At 40.5% G+C, this 27,635-nt stretch overlaps 1 protein-coding gene across 1 annotated transcript; it reads right to left on the reverse strand.

Moving 5' to 3' along the window:
* Positions 1 to 10,929: 10,929 nt before the first annotated feature.
* Positions 10,930 to 26,464, reverse strand: LURAP1 (leucine rich adaptor protein 1). Its single transcript, XM_081947754.1, has 2 exons — positions 25,288 to 26,464; positions 10,930 to 13,040 (listed from the first exon to the last, which is right to left on the reverse strand). Exons 1-2 carry the CDS (start codon positions 25,489 to 25,491, stop codon positions 12,327 to 12,329), a joined length of 918 nt encoding a protein of 305 aa, XP_081803880.1. The 5' UTR covers positions 25,492 to 26,464; the 3' UTR covers positions 10,930 to 12,326.
* Positions 26,465 to 27,635: the final 1,171 nt, after the last annotated feature.

Here is a 27,635-nt window from a genome sequence, read left to right on the forward strand (position 1 = left end):
CATGAATTCTGGATCAAGAAATTGTACCAAAGTGAATTGTACATTAGCACCAGCATCACTGTAAAATTATGTATGTTGAACATCAGCTGCTTTACTCTCTTGATTTGCTTCTAAGCTATTCCTCTGGCAATCTCTAATGTTGTTTAGTATCTATTTATTTTGCAATATGTTTTATGTTGCAAAATGCTTTGCAATCATATCCAATCAAGCTGCACATCAACCTTGCATAATAATTATAACCCCCAAGTGATCTCACAATTAAACAAATGAAGGGGGGAGTCAATGCACTTTTCCATAGTTTCATACTGATTGGAATTACACATTACATTAACCAATGTTCTAACCATGGCTTACTTAATAAACTATAAAGTCATTTCATGTATCACATAAAACCATAAAGCATGGTTTAAATAAGTATGGGTGTATTTTTAGCATGCTGGGCAAAATGATCGTATTATCTTTAATATTCACAGGAAATGCCACATGGGGTTGGTTTGTGTGTGTGGATGTACTGAAGGCTGTCATTCTAGTCTATATCTTCACTATCATACTAAAAAAAGATCATATGAATCTTGTAATTAATCAAAGCCATGATTGGTGGAGAAGATCAATATCAATGGGCCTATCAGATGATGACAATAGACAATAGCTCCATGGCACAGGGCCTAGTTACCTGCGGGATCGCGTCCTGCCCCATACATCCCTGCGACCCGTCCACTCACACAGAGAGGGACTACTCCGGGTGCCGTCCTCCAGAGAGTGCCAGAGGGCAGCGCCCAGAAGTAGGGCCTTCTCTGTAGTGGGCCCCACCCTTTGGAATGACCTCCCCCCAGACATCAGAACTACAACCGACCTTCGCTCCTTCCGTATGAAGCTGAAAACCTACCTGTTTCGACTAGCTGACCTGGCATAACTCTACAACCTCCCCAGCCCAGGACATTTTTAATTGTAATTTTAGTTTTTAAGGGTTAATTTCACTGGGGTTTTAACTTTTTAAGTATTGTAACTTATTTATTTATTCTTACCTCCTCTATACGCTATATAATACCTTTGTACGTCGCCCCGAGTCCCTGTGGGGAGAGGGGGCGACTAATAAGTTCAAGTAATAAATAAATAAATAATAGTGAAGGTTGTGACTTGAAATGTAAAAAAAATAAGTAGTAAAAAGCCCACATTAATGAATTCAATGAAAAATGAGAAGAACGATGTATATGTAATGTTTCTGTGAAACTAAGAAAAAGAGGAAGGATGGAAGAACTAGGAATAATTGGGGAGGCGGGAATTGTGCAACATTATGAATCAATCTGATCCAAATTATTCCATGAGGTGACATAAATTGATCAATGGGAACAAGATGAGAGAGAGTATAAAAATGCTTTCGCCATTTGGAGATGCAAGAATGAATGTGAATATAACTAGTGAATATTTGCTCAGATGAAAGATCTATTTTGTTCCAAATATGTGGTTTAAGCATAAATCTGCTGAAGGAAAAGTGGTGATTAAAAATATAATTGATTTCATTGTTTATAATTCCTTTTAATTCTAACAATCTTGAGAGAATTAGTGAAGAAAACAAAGCCTGTAAGAAATTCTGAATGTGGGATAGACTATTTTTTCATTATGCTAAGAGTAAATCTTGAGGAAAAAGCAGCCATGGAAGAAAAGGGGGTGGGGAGAGTGAAAGAAACTTGAGAGAAAACAGATTCACTACAGGAAGAGGAAATATGACTGCTTTAGGAAAAATCACTAGAAGATAGATTAATCTCTCAAAAGGATGAATGGAAATAAAGTGTAAGGAAAAAGAATATGCAAATAATAATTCTAAGAAGTGTCAAAATCTATAAGAGGAGATCCAAGTCCGGAGTTGGGCTAGTAATGCTACTTCAGGCACTTACTGTAGTTAAAAATGTTTAATGAAATGTAATAATGATGCTTTATGAAATTCTTCATTAAAAGAACTGAATTTGCATTGAAAATATTGTAATGTTTGATTTGCTTTTTCTTGTCTTTCAACAAAATCTCAGTTTCAGTGCTCATCAGTGGGAAATGTTCATTTGATCCATGTTTAATGGGGGCTGGACATATTTGAACATTGCTGATTACTCTCCCATCACTTCTAGCTGGCTTTGTCAGCCACGACGGAGACTGTTATAATTCTATAGCATCCAGAAAGCCAGACTTTTCCCAGTGATAAAACAGAACATAGATATGAGAAATATCCATGTAAGGATGAATTCTCTGGAAACAGAATTCCAGAAGTCATGTGAATTGCCAAAATATATGTTTCTTAGTTTTGTGTGAATAATTTTCCATGGATTTTTAATTCCTTCATTATCATCGGCAGTCTGATTCATTCCATGTAAAAACCCACCAGTCTGTTTGTTTTGGGAAGTCGCTGCATTCTTCAGTGTTGTAGCAAAGCCTTATATCAACCTGACAAAACTAGAAGGGATTCTCTCTATCTGGGTCAGAGATTAAATGGAGCAGACAGTTGTAAACCCACTGACAGCAAATTCAGCTCTTATGTTTAAAAAACATGTCCTTTCCTTTCTGCTGACAAAATTCAAATGCAGACTCATAGCACAGGTGAATGATACAGCAAACAAATGATATGGCTGGTTAATTATTTAGAAATGCTAAAGGAATTATCTACCTGATAATACTTAGCATTTCCACAGATAATCCTTCTAAACATAAGTAGTATATGTGGTGATCCTGGTATAGTAATTCATCGATAAGCTTGTGGCTGAGATGACTTTGGAATGTGGGTGTGGGTCAGGGTTGGGTTCCTGCCAATTCTAACTTCTTCTATAGAAGAGGTTCCACAAATCTACAGTGCCGTTTAGAACAGGTTCCAGCTCCCTACCCCTGCCCGTCCGCACATCATCAAGATGAAGACCAAGAGGAGGAATTCTGGGAGTTGAAGTCCACAAGTCTTAAACCTGTCAAGTTTGAACACCCCTGGGGTTTTTTTTATAAAGGGTTAAGGGTACAAGGGTCTTGTAACTTGACAGCCCTAAGACTTTCGTGCTTCAAATGCCAGAGTTTCTGAGCCAACATTTTGGTTGCTAAGCAAGAGCGTTGTTAAGTGAGTTTCACCACATTTTACAAGTTGGCCACGCCCACTCAGTCACATGGCTGGCAAGCCACTCCCACCCGGTCACATGGCTGGCAAGCCACTCCCACCCAGTCACATGGCTGGCAAGCCACTCCCACAAAGCAGGCCACACAATACAGAAGAGGTTCTAAAAAATTTTGTAACCCACCACTAGTGTGGGTGTATCCTGATTCATACCTTAAGCCCATATCTCTGGAGGTTCTCAGTCATCCAGGTCATAGTTGTTCCAAAAGGTGCTTTTTTTTGCAAATGGCAACTAGACTTTATTTTTCTTGAATATGTTTCATCCAAATATAAATCCGTTTCCCAGCCATGGTACTGTACTCGCCAGATATGTAAACTTCAAATCCCAGAATTCTCTAACTAACATGGGGTTTTAAATCAATAGACTGAGACTGAGTTAATTCACATATCATTTACTAAGCTATCGGAGTTCATGTAGGATCATGCTCCCAATGTCTACTAATGATAATAGGTGTTCATGAAGTTTACTATCTCCTGAATCATAGGCAGTATGCCTTAAATACTGATTGCTGGGAATTGAGAGCAAATGGAATGTATTGTGTCTTGTCCAGACTTGTGACCAGTGGCCTTCCCAAATGATCCTATCAACCACTGAATGCTACATAGTCCTTAGCATGCTCCATAAGCCCCTTCTTATAGTTTTAAGCTCTTACATAACCCTCTAAATGGTAGTTTGAGCAGATCGTCTTTATTATTGTAGCCAAATCCTGGAAGTAGCAAAGATATGGATGGATGTTCTTCCCCCTCTTCCATTTTCAGTGGATTCTGGAGCACATTTGGTGGTTTCTGTCATATGAATTGTCAATCACAAATTATTCTCCCTTCAGTAAAAGGGCAGCCATGGGAGCACTGGTTTCTTAATGGCTGATCTATCTGCAAAATCCACATGGACTTTTCCTATAAGGCTTGTGTGAATACCTGTAATATTGGCTAGTCATTGGGCAATTGTCCTAAATCCTATTTCTGGACATTTCCATGATTATGAATGACCCCTAAAGATAGCTACTTCCTGGACTATAACCTGATTGCCCCAATTTTTTTTACAAGAGGAAAATGGGATGAGAGCAATGAACTGTGTTTAAAAACTTTTTCCAGAAGTATTGTCATTAGGAGATTGAAGATAGTCTGCAAACGATTAATATCGACTGTTTGCCTAAAATAATAATAAGACACTAAGTCAAATATTATGTTGTCTTTCTGCCTTTAGATGAAGAGCAAGTAACATTTTTGTATCTAGGGACTGCAATTTTTTTCCTTTGGAGGGCAAAATGCTCTAGTAGATGGAAAAGTAGGAGAGTGACAGAAGGAAGAATTTTGATCCAGTATTTTTCAAACTTGGAAGAACTGAGAGTTCTGAACAGTTATTAGTTTACTAAGAGAATAACACATCTATTTTATTTTCCGAAATCAATGGCAAAGAGTGGATCACTGCCAAAAAGGAAGACTACATTGTCATTCCCATCCATTTGTAGAGCAATACTTAAAAAATCAGCATCTGAAATTTGCAATACAAGCTCTTGCCTCCCAAAACAAGCATAGATTAGATGGCTGCAGAGGGGTTCAGAGTTATGTTATTTGGGGTGATTAGACGTGAACATTTTCAATCCAGCTTGGGAGATGATCTTCAAGGCACTGAATTTTTATACTCCTATTTTTCACTTTGATGGAGCAAAAGCATTTGAAGGGCTATTATAGAATGCTTTCAAGTTAATTCCAATGGTCTTTAAAGCTCAGGTGAATAACTCATTGATCTAAACTTAATCAATCTCATTTGAACACTTCGTAGCATCTTAACTTCCATTGCTGGTGGAAAACTGGGGAGAGAAGTGAGGAGAATGAGTGGCACAATTCAGAATATGTGCAGAGGGCATCTCAAATGTATGCCATGGTATGCTTCTTTTGAATACTGGCTGTTGCAATCCTAAGCAAAAACACAGAGGACAAGAAATGTAAATTGTTTGAGTGGGGAGGAATGAAAGGCACCAAATATTGGGGGAGGAGGACAGTATGGATGTGTTTAATATGCCAGCTTCTGCTTTTCTTTTACTCAAAGAAGTTCTTTCAATTCCTTTTCCTCCAATTAGCCAGAGACAAGGGGCTTCTGTACAGCAGCTAGCTAGAATAATGCTCTGCCCACTCAATCTTGTTTCCAAATTTGCCCCCTCCCCCGGTGGTAACCCAGACACTTGTTCTTCTTTGAATGCACCCTTGGGCCCAATCATACAAACAGGACTTGTCTCATGGAATAGAGAGAGAGATTGGGTGTTCACTGTGGAATTGCCCAATCTGGCTGGATCTCTTCCATTTCTTCAGAGCTGAATAATAAGAGTTGTTACTTTTCCTTTGAAGAACTGATTGCTGGAGATGGTTGAGCTTGTGCATGTGTGTCAAGGATCATTGCAAGGAAGGTATTTTTCTCATGTCAGAAAGATTCTGAGGTTTATTTGTCTTTGTGCCCCTCTTGTTTGCTTAGGTCTTCTGGATCAATTCATATGTTGTTTCCATTGTCCTTTGTCTTTATGTTTTTTGTCAATGGATGAAAAATGCAGGGTTTTTTCCATTGTGTTCCTGAAAGTTAGGGTTTGGGAATGTTACATTCTGTCACATGCAATCCTACCTTTGCCTTATTTAGGAAATACTTTCACATATAATGCTGAGCCACAGCTCATTTAAGCATTGTTGACTGAATAAATCACAATTATACTGTTGTTGTAAGTCAAAGACTAGCTCTATATTGATGCATCTCGTCTTCTGTTTATTGTAATTCAAAAACATGTATATTTTCTGTAGCCTGCAAGACAGCAATGGGAAGATCCTTGATAATAGGTAGAATTAAAGATTGTCTTTTTTCAAATCATTCTTTTTCTTTATCTTTCAAATTAATTGTAAAAAAGACTCAAATAAATTAACAAGTAGGGGCCCTTCCTTTCAAAAGTAAAGGTAAGGACTTCCTTGGGCTGACCTTGTTTAATGAAGTCTCAACAGCAGTAACTGTGAGAGGGAGTCCTAGTGGACAACCATCTAGTGAGCCAGCTGTGTGCTGCAGCTGTCAAAAAAGCCAGTGCCTTCCTAAGTTGCATCAACAGCAGTGGTGGGTTTCAAAAAAATTTGTTACCAGTTTGGTGGGCATGGCTAGGTGGAGGGGCATGTGACTGAGTGGGTGTGGCCAACTTGATGTCACTCATGTTCACGCCCACTCAGTCACATGACACCCCCCTACCAAGCCACACCCACAGGAAAAGATAGGAAAAATTTTGGGATTTCTACCTATCTACCCCTGCCCTCTCTTCGCCAGTCGGCCCCGTTTCCCCTCCTTCAGTGGCCCTGGCCCTAGCCCCGCTTCCTCCCCCACCAACCGCCTCTTTGTTTGGGCTGCTTACCTTCCACAGCGGCTGGTCCAGAGTCCAGAAGCCAAGCTGACCGGAGTTTTCGGCGGCCCCCAGCTAGCCACTGCTGCTGGGAAGCAGGTGGCTGGCAAAGTAGCCTCCCAGCCGCTGCCTCTTTGAGAGCTGCTTTGCAAAGCGGCTCTCAAAGAGGAGGAGGCTGGCCACAGGCTGCTGAAAAGTCCTCTGGTCAGTGGAAAAGCTGCTGCCGTCACCATTTCTTCGCACATGCACATCCCATTGCCTTTCACATGAAATATTAGTACTACTTTATACTGCACTAATAAAACCACACTTTGAATACTCCATTTTGGTCACCAGGATACAAAAACGATTTTGAGACTCTAGACCAGCGGTCTGTGTCACATTCAGGCCACTCCCATTCCAGCTCCACAAAAGGGAAAACATTGTGAAACGTCACATGATGGCAACAAGACATCATGAGTTTGACACCCATGCTCTAGACAGAAGAGCAATAGAGATGATTAGGGTACTGGAGGCTAAAATGTACAAACGTTACCAGAACTGGGTCTTTCTAATAGAACAAAGAGAAGGCTTAGGGCAGTGTTTCTCAACCTTGGTCACCTGAAGATGTGTGGACTTCAATTCCCAGAATTCCCCAGCCAGCTCTGCCTGGGGGATTCTGGGAGTTGACGTCCATGCATCTTTAGGTGGGCCAAGGTTGAGAAACACTGGCCTAGGGGGTGACATGATCGCAGTCTTCCAATATTTGAAGGACTATCATAGAGATGTGGGAGTCAACCTATTCTCCAAAGCACCTGAGGGCAGGACAAGGAGTAATAGATGGAAGCTTATCAAAGAGAGATCCAATCTACAATTAAGGAGACATTTCCTGTCAGTGAGGACAATTAATCAGTGAAACAGCTTGTCTCCAGACACTGTGGTGCTTTATCACTGGAGGTTTTTAAGAAGAGATTGGACAACCATTTGTCTGCAATCATGTAGGGTCTCCTGCTTAAGCAGGGGGTTGGACTAGAAGACCTTCAAAATCCCTTCCATTACTCTGTTATTCTGTAATTCTGAATACATAAACTCATCCATATCATTGTCCTGGCAACAATATGGAAGTTTTGCCACTCTTCCAAGTCCTAGCCGACTTAGATTTTTGACAGTGATTTCACGTGGATAGCCAAGTGCTGAGCCCAAAGTATACTACCACTAATGTTAGTACAAATCATTTTTCTAATATATTTTTCAATCATTTCCATCATCCTCCATGACTCTTTTGAAACCACAGAGAAAAGGTTATGTTTTCTCTTGGAGAAGTGAATAATTCTAAGATGAAAATGTGATCGTTTGAAGGACTCCAGATCACTTCCTATAAGAGGTTAAATTTAACATTACCTTGGTTAAGAAGAGAGTTGAAAAAATATTTGATTTTTTTTTGTCTGGATTTAAGAGAAAGGATATGTAGCTGAGTAATCAAGTAACAAAATATGTGAGGGTGAATTCATCTATCACTGACACTAATTGTGTTGGGAGTTCTCTCACACAGCTAAGGCTCTTATATCTGGTTAAGCCATAATTGGTTTATTTACTTTGGGATTTAGAAGTTCTTGTGAACGAGGACTTTGTTAGAAAACAGTGGTTCAAATTAATTGTAATTTAGTACAATGTGTGAACTCAACCACAATTAGCATATTGAATCTGTTCCTTGTGCTTGCTAGGATAGTTCAACAAATATGCCCACATGGTACTGATAAACACAGGAGTGAAAAACATCAGAGAGAGCTCATTCCCAGCATGGATTTACAATTAGTTTTCTTAAAATTTTCACACTTACTTTCCCCGTGGGATTCACAGTCTTAGCACAGAAAGCCTTTAAATGTAGGTGTGCAAGGTAGTTATTTAGCCATGAATAAACTCCTTGGAAACTGAAGCTATATTTTAGCACGCAGCCACATGGGTGGAGACTGACCACATGGTTGTATCTGATCCCTATGTGAAATCACATAGCCTTGTAACAGCCATTTCAGAAATAGCAGTTCTTACATTGGTCCCATAAATGGTCAAAACTTCTCAGAATAATAAAAGTGGCCAAACAAACCCATAAAAGTGGTAGCAAATCATGGAGCATACTATATAGCTGAAAATTGGTAATAGATGCAAATCTTCAGATCACACTGAAAGCTGTGCAATGCAGAGGGCAAGGTCTAGTTTTGAGCATTTCAGTCCTATCTGCTAAATCTTACAACTTTTACAAAGATAACTGTCTACAACAAGATTGGGACAGAAAGGTCATAGAGCTAGCAGGCAAATACATACCTAGGTCGAGTAACAAAGGAAGGGAAGAAACTCATTGCTCAGACAACTCCGTCTTGCAGCCACGAAAGCAGATTGGGAAACGAACATTGTAAACTAAGATTTCAAAGTGCACAAGTTTTAAAGATCACCCTTTATTAATAAATATTTTGTATCCCACATGGCAAGAATATTTGCAATGAAAATTGAAGCTCATGATAATTCAACACAGTATCAATTTACCTTTTATGACATTTTGCACCAAAAGGAAAAAGAAATGCCATGTAATTCCATTAGTATTTTCAGACTAAAGTGTTTTCAGGCTACCACTGATCATGTATGTATAAAACAGTAGACATCAAGCTTGGAAGTTTTTGTCTGATATTATTTTTACTATGCCCCAAAACACAAGCACACTCCCTCCCTTCCTCCCTCCCTCCCTCCCTCTCTCTTCCCCCCTCTCTCCCTCCCCCGTCTCTCTCTCTTTCTCCCTCCGTCTCTCTCCCCCTCTCCCTCTCTCTCCCCTCCCTCTCCCTCCCTCCGTCTCTCTCTCTCTCTCTCTCTCTTCTCTTTCTCTTTCATTAATATGTGGTTTTTAAAGGATAAATCTCAAAAAAAGATTATTTCTGCAGCAACAAAGTATTTTTTTTTACATACCTAAGAAAGAGCTACATCAATTACAAACTTTATTGTTCCCTGTTCAATGCAAATGGAGAATTTTCCCTGGGCTAAAATAATGAAATATTCTGCATTTAATGCTATCATGTGGGCATCATTTTTTTTCTTTTAAAAAAGGAGGAAAAGATCAGCATTTTTATGCTTCCAAAACACAAAATGCATGCACTGTTCCCAGAAAGCTGCATGCTATGATTTGAGACAGTTCAGTAAAACTGATGCTCTGTTCCATATAACATGGTTATATTCTTTTCCTTCACTTCTTTCTTCTTAATATATTACCTTGCAAATGTAAATTCTTTTGTCTTTCCCTTCATCCTGTTCACGATTCTCTTGCTTAATTCATTGAGGTTTTTATTTTCTTCTGCTCTGGAGATGTTTGTGCTCCATTTAGCAGCATGGCATCCTATGGCAGCCATTTTTGCATGCTCCTGACACAAATGTCCAACAAGGTTACTTAGCTGACATCAAACCATTGCCGTGTAGAACTCAGAAAAGGAATGTATAGAAAAGGCAGAGAACAGGATCAGATTAGATGTAAACTGCATATTCATAAAAGATGCTTCTAGCTTGAAAAAAGGTTGAATAATTTTTAAACAACCTAAAAATCCTGTAATAGCTTTGGGTGAGGTGGAATATCAGTTTGAGATGCAGACATACTGACTCATTCCCAACAGCCTGGCCCTGTCTTCAATAGGGAAGGGACAGAGGGCAGAAAACATCCTGCAGCCAAGAAGGCTCCACATCCATTTGCAATACTCAAGTGACCCTGAGGACACAGATAAACCTCCAAGTGGCCTCAACGACTCTCTAGAAGAAGGCAAATGACCAGCTGTCTGCTAGGAATATAACTCCTTCCACTCCATCAGCCGGTCAGAACTGAAGAAGCTTCTTGGGTGAGAATCGAAATGTCTTCAAAAGAAAAAAACAAGAAAACCCAGCTGCCTCCTGAAAAAGCATATTTGGGTGGAATTGGAAGTATTTAAAACCACAACATGTGATTCCACGTTACAATTTTAGTGAGCATTGCTTTCTTTCCTGATCCTCCCTTCCCTAAACATGTTAATTACAACTTTAATTGTGAACATAGTTTATTGCAAGGCCCCTAGTCATTTAGTATAATAAATTCATTGCATTTTTATGGGCCAATTAAAAAGAAAGTGGAGCAATTGTTTCTTGAGCCACAATATTCTTTGTATTGTTAAGTATAGGGTTTGTGTATGTATTTTCCTCATTTATCTTTTTTTTTATCTGGGATAAACTGATACGAACGTTTTAAGACTTTTTCAGTATTCTCCTGGACTGAGTCTTAATTCTAAGTAAATTTTAAAAAACTTAATTTCCCCTCCCCCACTCCACAAACCTCCCCTTTAATATACACACATGGACACATAAGAAAAGAGTTAAAACATGGTCTGTATCATCTTGTTAATCCATCACACACAAGCAATATTATCTCCATCAAAATTAGAATTGTTGAGTATTTTATTATGAAATCACAACAAATTCACTGGAATTTATTAAGAAAGGAAAGTTATTCATAAACCGTCCATGTTTTCCTACTCCCTCTATATTTTTTCCATGGGGCAGAAAGTCTGACTTTTCTGAGAAACACAGCAAAATAATATCGGCTTCCAATAAAGAAATTTCACCCAGCAATTCTATTACCTTTTTCAGGAGATATGACTTTAACCTGGGGAGAGAGATATTGGGCAAAATGAGATTATCATATCTCAGTTTACTATAAATTTATATTTATATTTTTTAAAGCCAGTGTAGAGCTGGCATTTAGAATTATGACATTGAAACTCAAAATTTGAAAGCACATACAGCTGTTTTGGCTTGGGTCCCATGAATGTTGGTTTGCCAATATTATGGTTATAGGAAACAACCAGTCAGGGCACTTTTGCATTCTAATGCAATGATTCCTCTTTCCATCCCCACTTCCAACTCAAGAGGCAAAGGCTTACCCAAGGGACCTAATTTGCCTCCAAAGTATAACACAAAAATCTCAGTTATTTTCCAAGCCTAACATAAAAGTGTGTGAGAGGTTATCCCTTATCCCTATATATTTGCTGCACTTTTGTGTTACTTGCAGTCATTTAAAAGTGCAGCACAATGCTTAAGCCTCGGCCCTTCAAGGATTTTCAAGACTCATTAAACCAACAGACTCCCCCACTATTTTGCTCAGCTTCAGGTTCAGGTGGAAGGCTGGTTCTCATGGTTACCAGAATGAAGGACATATTCAGTCTGTTGAGTGTAGTAAATGAATGTGTGGGTTTCTTCTGCAGAATTCTACATTCCTTTCTTAAACCTAAGTGGCAATTCAAATATCAAGCAAATGAAGAAGCAGTATTTCCTATGACATTAATAATAATAATAACAATAATAACATTGATTAAAATAATTGTAGTATCAAAGATTTGTCTCTGGCTTCTTTCATTAAAAAACCAGTTATTCCTAGGGGAGTATGGGTTACATGCAATAGGATTGAGTGCTACTCAAGTGAACAGCTTTGCTAAAAACCTGAAAGTCCAGCTTATGAGCCTACGCCCACCCACCTCCACTCACATAGAAACTAGAACTGTGGCACAAAAGTGCAGCATTGGTAGGCCAAAGGCTTTAAAATAAAGGTGTACAGTATTTTTATATGCCCTCATTCTTGGGAAAGGTTTAAGATCTTAGAAGATGAATGCCATCTGGCTAATACACTTATGTTCTGTTCATCAGCCAATATGTCTCAACAGTTCTGATCAAACCAAAAGACATTCAGACAAAGAGAGCACAGCTGGCAGTCCAAGGTGCAAAAAGACTAGTGCATAAAGTCTGGAATCTCTTTATGTTAATCCAGCCAGTCATGGATGCTACAAAAATGTCACATCTTCTTGAGACTCAGCCCACTGCCATTGGCCATCATATTCCAGGTGCTTCCTGTTATCGAGCTTGCAATTTTCTGAATCCATTTTGCTCTTCCTGAAGGCCTTTACTGCTACACTCTCTTTGCTTGGTTGGTCAGCAGCTGCTGAGATAAATTTTTCCTCAAGGCTCTGCACTAGCTTAGGAACTTGTCTACCCAAGATTCCATTAGCCATTGGTGGTGACAGCTGGACTGGTGCACTGGGTTTGTTAAAACCTTGGCTCTTAGCTAAACTAGAGGCCCATTCAGGATACGTTTTGCTTTTGTCTTGCTCTTTGTCCATCTTTGCAAGAAAGATTCTCTCTAGATCTGCCTTCGATCTTTCTAATTCACTTCTGCCTAGAGGTCTACCTAAGGTAGGTGACATTATGGGTTCCACAGAAGAACTTTGTCCATATTCATCCATATCATCAGCGAGGGTGTCCAAATAGCTGCCAATAGATATACTATCCAGTTTGTCATTGGGATCCTGAAGACTATTCCAGCTGCCTCGTCGGGACGTATCTTGGCTTTCTACCAAGCTGTATTGACTGCTGGTAAGGCTGCTACAGCGGCTGGTCAGCATCCCTTTTTCCTCAAGAAACCACTTGACAGCTTCTATTCCATCATTCACAGCTACCAGTTGATGGAGGATCTTGATATCTATTGCTCTTAGATAGGCCTGTGGATGAAAGAAGAAGATATAATCAGATCATATGCTGGATGGAAGATCTTCAAGGTAAATTGGAACTACTGTAGACCAGGGGTGTCAAACTGTGGGCTGGATACATCACACACAGGCCATGCCCACCCCAGCTCCGTGAATGGGGAAAACATTGCACAATATCAAGTAATGGCAACATGATGTGACGAGTTTGACACCCGTGCTGTAGACCATAATAGTTAAAGGCCAAATATTTCTCAACACAAACCACATCAATTACAGAAATGTATCTAAGGGACAATTTTTCACATCTAAATGGGCTCAGGATGTTTTCATATGCCAAACAATACCACATCCATTCTAAGGCAACATATTAATAATCCTGCTCCAATACACATGAATACTCCCACTGAGTTGAGTGAAATGGAAAGGATTGTGCATCAATTAGAGAAAAAGGAAGAATCTGTTGGTAGTCTTGGCCATTCTTGCTTAATAAAGATAGTCCTTGACTTCTAACAGTTCATTTAGTGACCATTCAAAGCTACAACAGCACTGAAAAAAGTGACCTATGACCGTTTTTCACGCATATGACCATTACAGCATTCCCATGGTCATGTGATTTACATACAGATGCTTGACAACTGGCTCATAGTTATGACGCTTGCAGTGTCCCAGGGTCATGTGATCTCCTTTTGTGACCTGATGAGCAATGAGGAAATCACATTCACTTAACAACCGTGTTCTGAACCTAACAACTGCAGTTGTTCACTTAACAACTTTGGCAAGAGAAGTCATAAAATGGGGCAAAACTCACTTAACAAATTTCTCATTTAGCAACATAAATTTTGGGCTCAATTATGGTCATAAGTCGGGACTACCTGTATTCCCAAGGATTGAAAAGGTTTCCCAATCCTGATGTCAGTGATATATATTTCCACAAAATGTTGAATAATGGGAGAAAGAATAATAGAATAAATTGATAGTGGTTGTCATGTACATAAATGCAAAACTATATAGTTAGTCATAGGCTTTCTCTTGAGCAAAACTAGAATTTATTTCCTCATTCTCTGAAATGAAAGCCCTAAACATTTACCATTATGGAATTGCACAACTACTAAATTATGTATAAATATTTTGAACTTTGAAATATTTAAAAACTACATTATGTGTGGTCAAGCCATGAAAATACATTATCTTCAAAATCAAAAGTATACTCACTGATAATATGGAAAACTCCATCCTCATAATAAATTGTCCAGTAGGGACATGACTGCTGATTTTCGACTACCACCTAGTAATTGACACTGGATTAATGTACATCCTATTCTAATGTAAATGCTCTTGTATGATTTATAATGTAGTATGTTTGGACCATTGCACTTGGGTGTTGTAATTTTCTGGGATTTAGGATGAAAACTCCAATTTTCCCATCAGATATGCTACCAGATATGCTATATTATAATTGATGCCCAGTTAAAATCCAACGCTAGTTTGGAAATGTCTACCACATGTGGCAAAATAGCAGGAATTCTAGCCTTCTATCCACTCTAGTACAGTACAAAAATATAAACTAAGGACAAATTTTGGAAGCTTTACCACCGGCACTTGTAGAGGCATCTAGCTGGGAAAGGCTGAATCAATGAATCAACAAGGAGAAGGCATTTCCAATCATTAAAAATATTATATTTTAATCTGTTTTACTACTGGATTTGCCATTAGGTCTTCTTGCAATTTTACCTCCATAAGCAAATTCATTAATACAACTAGTCGTATAAGACCCTATGAAACCATATGAAAAGCACCATCTGTCTCTACCTGTTTATTTTTCAGAATCTGGCATTTTCCCCAATTACTACGAGCTTTTGTGCTGAGCAGTGACATGGTAAAGATTTAAAGTTTTTATGTACCGAGTAGCAAGGGCAAACAGCACCTAACAAAGAGAATAATCCAACATTATTTGATTGTGAAACAGCTGCTTGGCTATATGAATCAACTTCAAGCAAATTGGAGCTGCCAAAGTGTTCGGTCTGTTTACTCTTGAATGTTGCCCTGCAAGAATAGGAGATGCAGTCACAAAAGGCAGAAGAGAGGCAAAGTTCTTGAAAAGCTAGCACAAAACTTGTTTAGAGAAACTTGATTTATTATCCGTGATTCAAAGAAAACAGTATTGGTAAATGATTCCAGCTGGACTAGATAATGTTGAACTAGTAGATGACAGATGTGAGCACCATGGACAGAGGGGAACAGTTCCAAAAATACATGGGTAAAAATTAACCAAAAGGAATGACTTTGCCTATAGGTTAAGAAGAGCAACCCATGGGAAGTGGGAACACTAGAAGACACAGATTGAGGGTGGCTTCATAGGTTATTCCAGCAAAGCATGATATATAGCAGGGGTATCAAACTCAATTTCATTGACGGCTGCATCAGGGTTGTGTTTGACCTCAGGGGACTGGGGAGGGTGTGGCCAAGGTGGGCGTGGCCAGCTCAACATCACTCGTGTTGGGGGTGCCTGTGGTGGCCTGAGCACTCTGCCAGCAAAAACAGGTTCCTAAGCTCCATTTTCAGCTGCCACGGTCTCCTACAATCCTCTGCCAGCGAAAATGGCCGTGTTCAATGGCAGAAGCACCACGGACCAGTCCTTCACTGTTTCCAGGGCAGTCTGCAGGCCAGATCTAAGTACCCGGCAGGCCGGATCTTAGCCCTGCACCTTGAGTTTGACACCTCTGATATAGAGGGATCTTTACTTATAAAATGTCTGTTTATAGAATTCTTGACCTAAATGACAATTTATCACCTGCAAAAGATGGCTGCTTACAATCATCTCACACCAGTCTCACACTAATGTTTCCAATAACAATTGTAATTGTCTATGGAGATTCTCGGTCATCCAGGTCATGGTTGTCCCAAAAGAGCTTTTTCAAGAGGCAACTGGACTTTCTGGTTTTTCTTTGAAGACGTTCCATTTCAAGAGCTGAAGAAGCCTCTTGGATGAGAAGCAAAATGAAAAACAGGACAGTCCAGTTGCCTCTTGAAAAACTACCTTTGGGATAGTGATTGCGATGTGAAAATCATGTCAGCCTTATATATTCCACATTTGCCACTTCTTTTTCTTGAAACCAAAGCAACTAATTCAGCACCCTTTGTTAATATGAAAAAAGGGATGGGAAGAATCAGATTCGATCCAGGATCTTGACCTGCTTTTATTGAGGTGGAATGGTGCTAGGTGTGCTTTTAAAGGAACTGAAGAAAAATACACTTATTTTCCTTTGATAATTCTCCATAGTTGTCTTTGAACTGAATATTCCACAGTAGCAGATTAGTATTCACAATTAATAATCTCTACATTTTAGTTGTGCAACTTGACCTTAGAAAGAAGAAACATGAATGAACAAATGGAGGAATTGCATCTACGGAAATATTTGTCCAGAAACCCTTTCAAAACATCAGGAAAAGACTTGAGAACAAATAGGACACGAATCCAGTTGCACAAGGCTATGGTCCTATTTTTGAACAAAAGCAAACACCTGGTGTTTGTTCAAGAGCTGTGACTAACATGTTGCAGCAATTCCCAAAGAGTGGAATGAATTGTTTTATCGGCAACTGGATGGATAACTTGGAGGGAAGGGAAGAGGAAAGGCTCTGAATTCCATCTTAATTGTTATTTGTAGCTTTCAAAACAATCTCTTTATTGTTAAAAAATTCAAAGAAAATACAGTGCCAACAGCACCTATATTTGTTGGTAATGTCTATATGCCTATCTAAACCTTATAAACTTAGCAATATATTTTAATGGTACATCTGCTAGAACAGATACCCAATCAAAAACACATCCAATATATCCGACTGTAGGTCATATTACCTGAGGCTCCTGTGAATTATAGTGCAAAACATCTGGAAAAGCACAGTAGGAAAATGACTCATTAAGAGTGAGGTGTGGTTGATTAACCATGCTCATAAATCCACCTCAGGTTAATGAGGAACGAAAATTCCTCTGGAAATACTCCCACTTTGGAAATGAGATTAATTCTATAGAATGCTCCAAGAACAAATCACAGGATTCATTTCACTGGACAGCTGCTGACTTTTTCAATGGTTCCTTTTTGTAGATTTAAATTTGCTTTCAAAACAAAAAGGCTTTATTTTAAAATATGTATTATTTCAGCCTTAAATATCAAGAATTTATGGAAGGGTATTCATAGAACAAAGGACGGGGCTAGGCTAGGATAGGATAGGATAGGAGAGTTGGAAGGGACCTTGGAATTCTAGTCCAATCCACTGCTCAGGCAGGAAACCCAATACCTGTGATGGCAAACCTAAAGCACACATGCCACAGGTGGCACACGGAGCCATTTCCAAGGGCACGCAAGGCGTTGCCCTGTCAGTTCCAGCATGCATGTGCGCACTGACCAGCTGATTTTCGGCCTTGGTTTTTGGCCTTTTTTCACCCTGCAGAGGCTTTAGGAGGCATTCCCGAACTTCCGGTTTGCGTGTTGGGGCGTTTTTCGCCCTTCCCAGGCTTCAGGAGGCTTTCCTGAAGCATGTGGAGGGCAAAAAATAGCCCAACATGCCTCCCGCTTCATGCTTCAGTTAGGCCTATGCACATATGCCGGGGGGGAGGGGGAGTTGTGCGCACATGCATGGGGGGAGGCTAGTGCATTATAGGTGTGGCCACATGCATGTGAGACCCCCCCACTCCCTCCCGCTTTTGCCATGCCTCGACAAAAAGATTAGTCATCACTGCCCTATACCGTTTCAGACAAATGGCTATCCAACATCTTCTTGAAGACTTCCAGTGTTGGAGCATTCACAACTTCTGGAGGCAAGCTGTTCCACTGATTAATTGTTCTAACTGTCAGGAAGTTTCTCCTCAGTTCTAAGTTGCTTCTCTTCTTGATTAGTTTCCATCCATTACATATTAATGCTTATAAAGTATAGGTGTCTAAAGGTCTCCTTATCCACAGTCTACACATTCCAGATGAAGATTTGCTACAATAATAAGGATCTTTCCAATGGGAGATGCAGCTACTGATCTGAAATGGGTCTCTTCAGTAATAGAGCCAATAGTTAAAGTGCCGGCTAAAGTTATAGTTAAAATTAAAGTTTTAGTCCTATCAAGGCAGGAAAGCCAGCTGGATGTCTCTCAGCCCACAACTTGCCTTGTTGCTGAGGGGAGAACAGGAAGCAGAGCATTATATAAGCTGCACAAAATAAAGGTAAGATATACAGGTAATCCTCAACCTACAAACCATTCATTTAGTGCAGGGGTGTCCAAACTTGGGAACTTTAAGACTTGTGGACTTCAACTCCCAGAATTCCCCAGCCAGGCTGGCTGGCTGGGGAATTCTGGGAGTTGAAGTCCACAAGTCTTAAAGTTCCCAAGTTTGGACACCCCTGATTTAGTGCAACAGTACTGAAAAAAGTGACTTATGACAATTTTCACACTTATGACTATTGCAGCAGTCCAGTGGTTACGTGATCAAAATTCGGATACTTGGCAACTGGTATGTATTTATGATGGTTGCAATGTCCCGGGGTCATGTGATCATCTTTTGTGGGGTTTTTTTTAACAGGCAAAGTCAATGGGAAAGCAAGGTTCATTTAACAACTGTATTTTTAACCTAACGGTGATTCACTCAACCACTGTGGCAAGAAAAGTTGTCAAATGGGGCCAAACTCCTTAACCAGTGTCTTGCTTAGCAACAGAAAGTTTGGGCTCAACTGTGGTTGTAGGTTGAGGACTACCTAGTATATATCTATTAATAAATAAGTGTTAAAATAGTTGCATAGACACTTGACTCCCTCACAGTGAAAGATGCCTATACCAATTGCATTGTCTGTTCAGTCTCAGGCAAAAGGATTTTTATTCTCCCAGGCCTTTGTAATTTACAAATATATCTACCGCATAGACATTTTTAAATCTTCTGGCTGATGCTTCCTTTATACTTTAATTAACGTGTCACTTTCTGTGTATTTGAATTATTACTCTAAGGGTTTTTCTTTTAATCTTGTAATTATTATGTATCACAACCCATCTGGAAAAACTTGGTTTTACTGTAAAGGATGGCATATGAATGTTAAAATTCAATTACAAATCCTTCAGGATTTTGCAATCACAATTATAACATTTTCTCCTCCCATTTTCTCCAAAACAGGAGAAAAGTAGAGGGGAAAGCCATAAAAATTAGCCCAAATCTCTGATCTTTATCTAATACATTTTTCTCAACCTCAGCAACTTTAAGATGCACGGACTTCAACTCCAAGAATTCCATGCACCTTAATTTGCTGAGATTGAGAAATACTGGTCTAATGTTTTACTCTATGTTGGAGCTAATATTGCAGCTATAGATAGAGTGCACTGTATGACAATGCATTAGATGATACTTTTAAAATCCCTCAGGACCTTCCTGATTAAACTCTCAACTGTTTTCATTGTTATTTAATTACTACCCCAGAGTACAGAAAATAATCTCTACATTGATGGGCATATTGTGCACATTTGCAGTCTTACTTTTGAACTAAAATGCTGCTAAATAATTCCAATAGCATAGTGATTATCTGAGATTTATGTGCCAAGGCCACCCAGTCATCAATCAAAACAATATCTATGCTGAATTACAGCAATCGCCAATGAAAAGAGGGATGATAAACAGGGGTGGGTCTCAAAAATTTTAGCAAGGGCTTCACTGTCCAGTTTCTGGGTGGCCTAGTCGGCCTCCTGCACCACAGCGGGGGGGGGGTTGCCCTCCCTGGGCCCCGGAGGCTTTTTTCGAGCCTCCGGGAGGGTGAAAACGGCCTCCCCAGGCTCCGGAGGCCCTCTGGATGCCTTCCCATATTTCTGGTAGGCCCGTTTTTTGCCCTCCTCAAGCCACCGCGCACTCCTTCCACTTCCCTGCACTCAAAACAGGCTGTGTGGGGACTCCTGGGAGGAGCGTGGTGGGCGGGGCCAGCCAGGAGTAGGATTTGGGGGTTCTCCAAATTGCACACAATCTTAGCTAGAGGTTCTCCTGAACCCCTGCAAACCCCCAACAGCCCACCCCAAAAAGTAAGCTTGACAGAATGCAGTTAATAAAAAGGGCTGTGGATCTTTATATTTTGTTTTGCACACATCTGACCCAGAAAATTTTAAATACAGATCCTACAAAGAATCCCATCCCCACAACAATGTTCATGAAAACTATCCTATGATTTCATTTTCTTCTAGCCCAGGCTTGCTTCAATTACAAATAGTTCTTTTAGTCACTTAAGAATTATAATCCTAGTACTTTACTCTGTGTTTATTTAGTTTCATCACATAACATGGCATTTAAAGCATGTAAACCAGTAGGTAGCTAACAAACAAAACACCAAACCAGAGAATTAAATTTACTTTGATAATAAACGATTCAGAAGAGCAGCAGAAAATTACAGAATACAACCAAGAGAAAATGCCAATTAAAAGCATAGAGAAAGTTAAACATTAGATGAAACGATGCAACAATTTTCAATCCAGATCAAATGTATTCCAACCAAAGATAAAGATCTGCTTCACAAACTTTCAAAAAGCTTTTAGAAAGGGATTTTGGAACCTAGATGCCACCATCAGAAAGGCTTCCTCGTGTATTTCACTGAATATATTTTCTAGGACATTTTTACTCAGAAAAAAAGATAAAATCTTTGAGTAATGCTCATCCATGAAATTGTCTTGGAAACAATATGGAAATGGTGTGCCAATGTTTCCTTTAAGGGTATTTTTCAGCTTCCCAGACTAGCCTGCAGCCCTGCTATTTCCCAAATAGTAACTGGACTTCCAAGTACATACTAGATTAGCAGGAACAACTACGTGCTGAAGCCTGGAGCAAGTGTCCCAAACAAGATAAGAAGTACTTCAAAACACATTACACATACTTCTCTGTATCAGATGGTTCAAAATGATATCTAACAGGATGAATTACCCTCACCTCAAGTTACATTTTGACATTTTATCTGTTGGCCATGCTGACTGGCATTTAGAGAGCTAGCACACCAGGGACAAAAGCTTTGGAAAAAGCATGCATAGCCAGCTAACATTGGCTGGAAAAGGAAGTAGGAGTTTTTCTTAATTCATCTTGGTTAAGAAGGCACCTTTTGAAACCCAGAGGGTCAGGGAGAATTAACTATACCAGCCTCAGTAGGAAAGCTGACCTCCCAGGAAATAATGGCCTTCCCAGGAAGTAGCTATAGCAATTGCACTTAAGATTTATATACCGCTTCAGAGTGCTTTACAGCCCTCTCTAAGTGGTTTACAGAGTCAGTATATTGCTCCTAACAATCTGGGTCCTCATTTTACCGACCTCAGAAGGATGGAAGGCTGAGTCAACCTTAAGCCTGGTGAGATTCGATCTGCCAAACTGCTGGCAGCCAGTGATCAGTAGAAGTAGCCTGCAGTACCCCATTTTAACCACTGCGTCACTGCAATACTACCAAAGTTCAATACTACTTCTACCTACCGTATTTTTCGGAGTATAAAATGCACCATTTTCCCTCAAAAAAGAGGGATGGAAATCTGGGTGCGTCTTATACCCTGAATACATCATTTTTGGCCTCCTAAAACCCTGCCCCCTTTGCAAAAATGGCCGTGCATAGCCTTTAGGAGGCTTCCAGAGTGCTTCTGGGGGCTGGGGAGCTGGGCAGAAATGAGCAAAAAAATGGGCTGATTTTTGCTCGTTTTTGCACCACCACCACCCCCCCCCCGCCTTCAGGAGCACTCTATAAGCCTCCTAAAGGCTATTCATGCCCTTTTTTTGACAAAAAATGGACCAGTTTTTGCAAAAAACAGGGCGTTTTTGGGAGGTCTGCAGAGTGCAAAAACTTTTTTTTTAATTTGCCTCTTCAAAATCTTGGTGCATCTTATACTCTGTGCGACTTATACTCCGAAAAATACAGTAAATCATTTTGACAACAATCTCTAGTAAGAAAACTACTTTTCCTGGATTTATAATTAAGATATAATTCTCAGATGAGAACTGCAGGTAATTCTCAACTTACCACCACAATTGAGTCCTAAATTTCAGTTGCTAAGTGAAATATTTGTTAAGTGAGTTTTGGCCCATTTTATGGCTTTTCTTGCTCCAGTTGTTAAGTGAATCACTGCAGCTGGTAAATTAGTAACATGGTTGTTAAGTGAAACTGGTTTCCCCATTGACTTTATTTGTCAGAAGGTCTCAAAAGGTGGTCCCATGACCCCTGGACACTGCAACCATCATAAATATGAGTCCGTTGGCAAGCATCCTAATTTTGATCATGTGACCATGGGGAGGCTGCAACGGTTTTAAGTGTGAAAAATGGCCATGTCCCTTTTTTTAGGGATGTTGTAACTTTGAACGGTCACTAAATGAGCTGTTGTAAGTGGAGGACTACCTGTACGGCTCCAAAATGGACATAGAACTTTGCACCAGATTAAGGAATTGGAGGCAATCAAGTTAGACTTGCTCTGCTGGCAATTCAAGGACATGTGGTTCTGTTTTTGCATGTACATGCACACAGTGAAAACAGTCTGATTCACCAAATGAAAATCAATCTCCTAAATCAGCCATTTGTGGCAATGCAGCTTGTAACTTAATCCATCCCAACTGTTTTCCTTCCACGTTTCTCAGCATCCTCGTAAATGAAGAAGTTCGTGATGGAAACAAAGTACATGATGGATGAAAATATCCTCAGTTTGAAAAATCAAAACAACACCCCTCTTGCTAAGAAACCTTATGAGTATTTTCATGCTGGGGAGCAGATGTCTCCCTCAGGCAAATAGCCAGCCTGTGTGTGGAGAATGGAGGCCTGTTTCATTGCATTCTGTTTTCTGCCTAGAGAAACGATCTCGGGACAAAACCATTTTCTCTCATTCTCTGTTTTGTGTTGAGATGGAAAAGTAATACTTAGATGCCAAGTTTCATATGAAAGATGGTTTTAAAAAATGGGGATTCAATTAGTGTTGAGGCCCAGCTACTTATTACAATGCTGATTGGGATATTCGGTTCCTAAATTTAAAAAAAAAAAGAAAGATCAGAAGTAACCTGAAGACTAGTCAACTTGAAATTTTACGTGACAATATTTTCCATTTTTATGGATATCTCAATAGATTAACAACCCGATCATGTATATATTGACATGAGTTCACAGGGATTTACTCTCGTATAAATGGGCTGCAATGTAAATTACACCTGGATGACACACTGCAAAGTTATTTAAATTATTGATTTCATTTGATTTAGAGCATGCTCAACTTCCAGACACCTCTGGATATCTTACACGTTAACAATAGAAGCAATGAAAGGAAAATAAAAAAGAGAAACGTGTATATCTGTTTTGTGTCTATTGTTTTTTAAATAATATTTTACTACAGACACATTTTTCCAAGTTAATGTGTGTTAATAATGTTGTATTACATATATTTTGTATGTAATAGATGAACCTGTAAGCCTCTGAGAATCATTTGACTGTGGCTGGTAATAAAACAAACTAATAAATATATTTTTCCCTTTTCATGACCAATTCTTGTAGCTTCCCTGGACAAGTTCTTGCAACTTTCTTGGCAAGGATTACCAGAAGTGGTTTGCCATTGTTTGCCTAATGATGGACTAGAACTCAAAACGTCACGATTTCTAACTTGATGCCTTAACCACTACACCAAACTGGCTCTAAGAAATGTGTACATTCTCCTATTTGAATCTCCCTTGCCCTAAGGTTCAATTATAATAAATCTGCAATGATGTAATTTGCATGATTAAAAACAATCATAATAATAACGAGCTGTAACCCTGCTTAGCTGATCCTCAAAACAGTTAAGCAGGTTTGGACTTGATTAGTACTCAGATGAAAGGCAATCAGGGCAATAGACTAACGTGAGAAGTTTAAAAAAAAAATGTCAAACAGAATAACAAATTATTTCCATAGTCAGAGTTGTTTTACAATTGAAGAAAAAAAATATTAAAGGACAAGATACGCTTGCAGACATGAAGCTACCTAGAATTGAACTTGACTGGCTCTTACCTAGTGCCTGTTTAGTTTAGTTCCAGGTGCCAAGTAAATTCAAGCTGGACACACTAAAATCATTTTATGATTACTTCAAGCACACTGAATGTTTCTTAGATCCAGTCTATCCATTACCTGAATTGGGCTAATTAAGAACACCACGTATGTAATACTTTGTGTGTGTATTTGTGTGCGTGCGTGCATGTGTGGGTGTCCATTAAACTGAAGAGAAGATTTGGTCCCTTATTACTTCAATGGAATACTTTGCAGAATCCCATTGAAAAGCCAACTGCATCACTAGAACTGTGCAGACTTTCAGAGACGCACTTTCTTAACTGTGAAACCAGACTTGGACCAATGTCTCTAGCATCTGAAATTGGGCACCACATATTTCCATTTCAATCCAGTATTTGAAGCGGACTGGGCTGGGCAATGGTAGCCTCGCAACCAGATGTATAATGGATTAAGCATTAAACAGCTTACATTGAGAGCTAGAGAACAGAATGAACTAATCAATAACATCGTAGAGCAAGCATCTAGCACAGACGTATTCTTCCTTTCCAGCCAAGAGTGGAAGTGCCTGTCGTATTCAAAAATCTGATGATAAATCTGATTTTGAATGCTGGGAAGGAAGCTGAACTGGAACAAATGGGACAAATGTGTGCAGAGTTGCCCATCATTGGGTGGAGATGGAGAGGCAGTGCTTGGGACTAGGAGTTGAGAAATAGGGGGGGGGGCACCCAATAAATTGATAGCCTATAGAAAGGTAGGCAAACTGGACTGAGCAATTTGTTCTCTGAACCAACAAGTGAAAGATAAGAGAGCAGGGCTAAGGCTCCAGGCTCCAGGATGGGCATTAATGATCAGGTTCAGCAGGGACCATCAGGGGAAGGTGTCCGAGGAAAATCCCAAATTCACTCAACAACAAAAACCTTCAATCCAGCCAGTGGGGCTAAGTTTGCTTCATCTAAAAACCAAGGCATTTTGCGTAGATTGGAAAAGAAAACTCAATGGACTTAGTTGTGTAACAGAAACCAAATCTACCCATTCATAGTGAAGGATTCTTTATGCCAAATCAGCTGTTCCTAGCACAGGAAGGCCAGGGGAGGTTGGGAATGAAAAGGGAAGGGAAATGAATGAGGAGGGAGCTTGGAGGAACAAGAGCTTTGCCTTTTCTTCCTTCCAGAAGCAAGAAAAGGGGGGAAGGAAAAAAAGTGGGGTGCAAAGGGGGGATCCTATTTTTCCGCGCGGAAATGGGGAGGGGGATTCCGTCACTCACCAGTTCCAGCTTCAGAGCCTTGATCTTCTCCCCCAGCCCTTGGCGTGGCCCCCGATTCGGGCTGTTCCGAAGCAGGTGAGCCGTGGGGTCCCCCCGCAGCCACCTGATCAGCCCGTCCGGAGGCTTCTGCCCGAGTTTCATCTCCAAATCCTTCAGCCCGTCCGGAGGCAGGGGGAGCTCCGCGCCGCCGCCCGGAACCTCCATCCCGGGAAAGGGGCGTTAAAGCGAGAGGCTGGATCTGTCTCGGCAGCTGGAAGCGGGCGCTCCTTTCCCCAACCTTCCAGCTGGGCTTTTGAGCTGAAGACTCGGCCTGGCAAAGAGTCCCTCCCAGAAGCTTTGGGCGTGTGGGCGGGAGTTCCGCAGGCAGCACCCTTATAAATCGGAGCCTCTCCGAGGGCCTCGGCCGATCTCTCGGCTCCCTGCCGGCTCCTCATCCCAAGCGGGGCTTCTCCCCTTTCAGCTGTGCTTTGCCTGGTCCAGCCGGACCTTTCTTTCCTCCCTCCCTCCCTCCCTCCCCGTCGCCGCCCTTGGATTCCCCTTCCTTCTAGGGGTGCTGGAAGCGGCCGGCATTCAACCCGGGATGAGTTGGCTGCGTCATCCGAGCAGGCAGCGCCAATGCCTGGCAAAAGTTCCAGGGGGCCGCGGGAGCGTCGCCAAGCGAGATCTGTCCCGTCCCGGGATTGCAGCAGCAAACGGCAAAGTCCGCCTGCCTCCTCCTCCTTCTTCTTCTTCCCTAGCGGGGCTGCCCCCCCCCCTCGGCCCTCACCGGCGCGGCTCCTCTTCCCAGCCTCCCCTACCTGCCCGGGATAGGAAACACAATGCGGAGGAGCCAGCCGCCGAGACGGGAGCTCAGCTACCGTAATCCCCCTCGGAGAAGCCCATTCCGCCGTACCTTATTTCCTGAACGGAGAGCAGGCGGAATCAACAAACACCCGCAAATGGAATCCAGTCTTGCCAGATTTCGAAGGATGGCTCCCAAAGGCTCCCAGTTTCGGCTCCTCAGTTTAATTTTACAGGCTTTTCCTTGCCTCCTTTGACCTACATTTGCCTTTTCTATTATTACTGTATTTTTATGCCTGCCTATTTTTTATGCTGCTTTTTGGAGCTCAGGGCGTTTTTTTATATAAACTGAGCATCACCGTGAATAAAAGCTAACGATTTTCATGGTATTCAACATACAGCAGGGGCTGGGGAATCCTGGGAGTTGAAGTCCACAAGTCTTAAAGTTCCCAAGTTTGGACACCCCTGCTGTATTGGAATGATTCAATTTGCAGTTGTACTTCACAGATGACATTGGATGTCACCAAATACTGTGCTAGCTGCAAAAATAAGGAGAGAGAGTGATCAAAATTCTTGTTCATATTTATGACAGTTGCAGTGTCCTGGAATCATGTGAACAGCTTTTGCGGCCTTCTCAGAAGGAAAGTCAATGGGGAAGCCACGTTCACTGAACCATCAGGTTACTACTAACTTAACTGCAGTGATCCACTTAACAACTGTGACTAGAAATGTTGTAAAATGGGGCAAAGCTCACTTTAAAAATGTCTCACTTAGCAACATAAATTTTGGGCTCGATTGGGGTCATAAGCCAAGGACTATCTGTATGTGAAATATTTGGTTTATAAAACGTTTTAAAAACAATATATGTATAAAATATCTTAAATATTGTTTTTATTTGCAAAATAGGTGAATAAGATGCAATTGATGTATTACCCCATAAAGGACTATGGCTGAGAATGCACTTCTATTCCAAACACACACACACACACACACACACACACGTCATCGTATTAGCCCAGCCTGTTCCTACCACGGCTGGGGCAGGGGGATCTGAAGAAAATTGTATATGTATCAGTTTGAATCCATGGATGAAGAGAGGCATGTAAATTTGTATTACCATGCAAATAATTTGACCAGGCGTAAGGAAGCTTTCTGATGACTCTAGAATGAATAAGGCATTTAGATACACCAATGGAAAGTCTCTGTGTTAATCCAGAAGTTTTTAAGTGAGCTTGGTATGGCTATGTAAATGTGTTCTTTTCTAAAAATCAAATTTATTTAAGGCCTTAGGTGGCTTTCGAATAAAACTTTCCCTAACTGCAGTTAATCTCATCCTACCAATATAAGCATTTTAGATACAGGTGGATGTTGCTTAATGACTGCCCTGTTTAGTGACTGAAGTCATGATGGTGCTAAAAAAGTAACTTCACAAGCAGTCCTCACATTTATAACAATCCCAGAATCCCTGGGCTCATGTGATCATCTTCGGGCACTTCTCAAACGGTGGCCATTTATGATGATGTAGCATCCTGTGGTCATGGGATTCCCTCACTTCAGTAAAAGTGAGG

Source organism: Natrix helvetica (assembly GCF_964273705.1).
Source record: "Natrix helvetica genome assembly, chromosome: 3".
Taxonomy (NCBI): Eukaryota; Metazoa; Chordata; class Lepidosauria; order Squamata; family Natricidae; genus Natrix; species Natrix helvetica.

What these genes read in the sequence shown, in the direction of transcription:
- LURAP1 (XM_081947754.1), bottom strand. Translation starts at nt 25,491, where the DNA reads ATGGAGGTTCCGGGCGGCGGCGCGGAGCTCCCCCTGCCTCCGGACGGG. An exon ending in AGGCTCTGAAGCTGGAACTG is followed by an intron (nt 13,041 to 25,287) that starts GTGAGTGACGGA and finishes TTTCATCCACAG; the next exon opens with GCCTATCTAAGAGCAATAGA.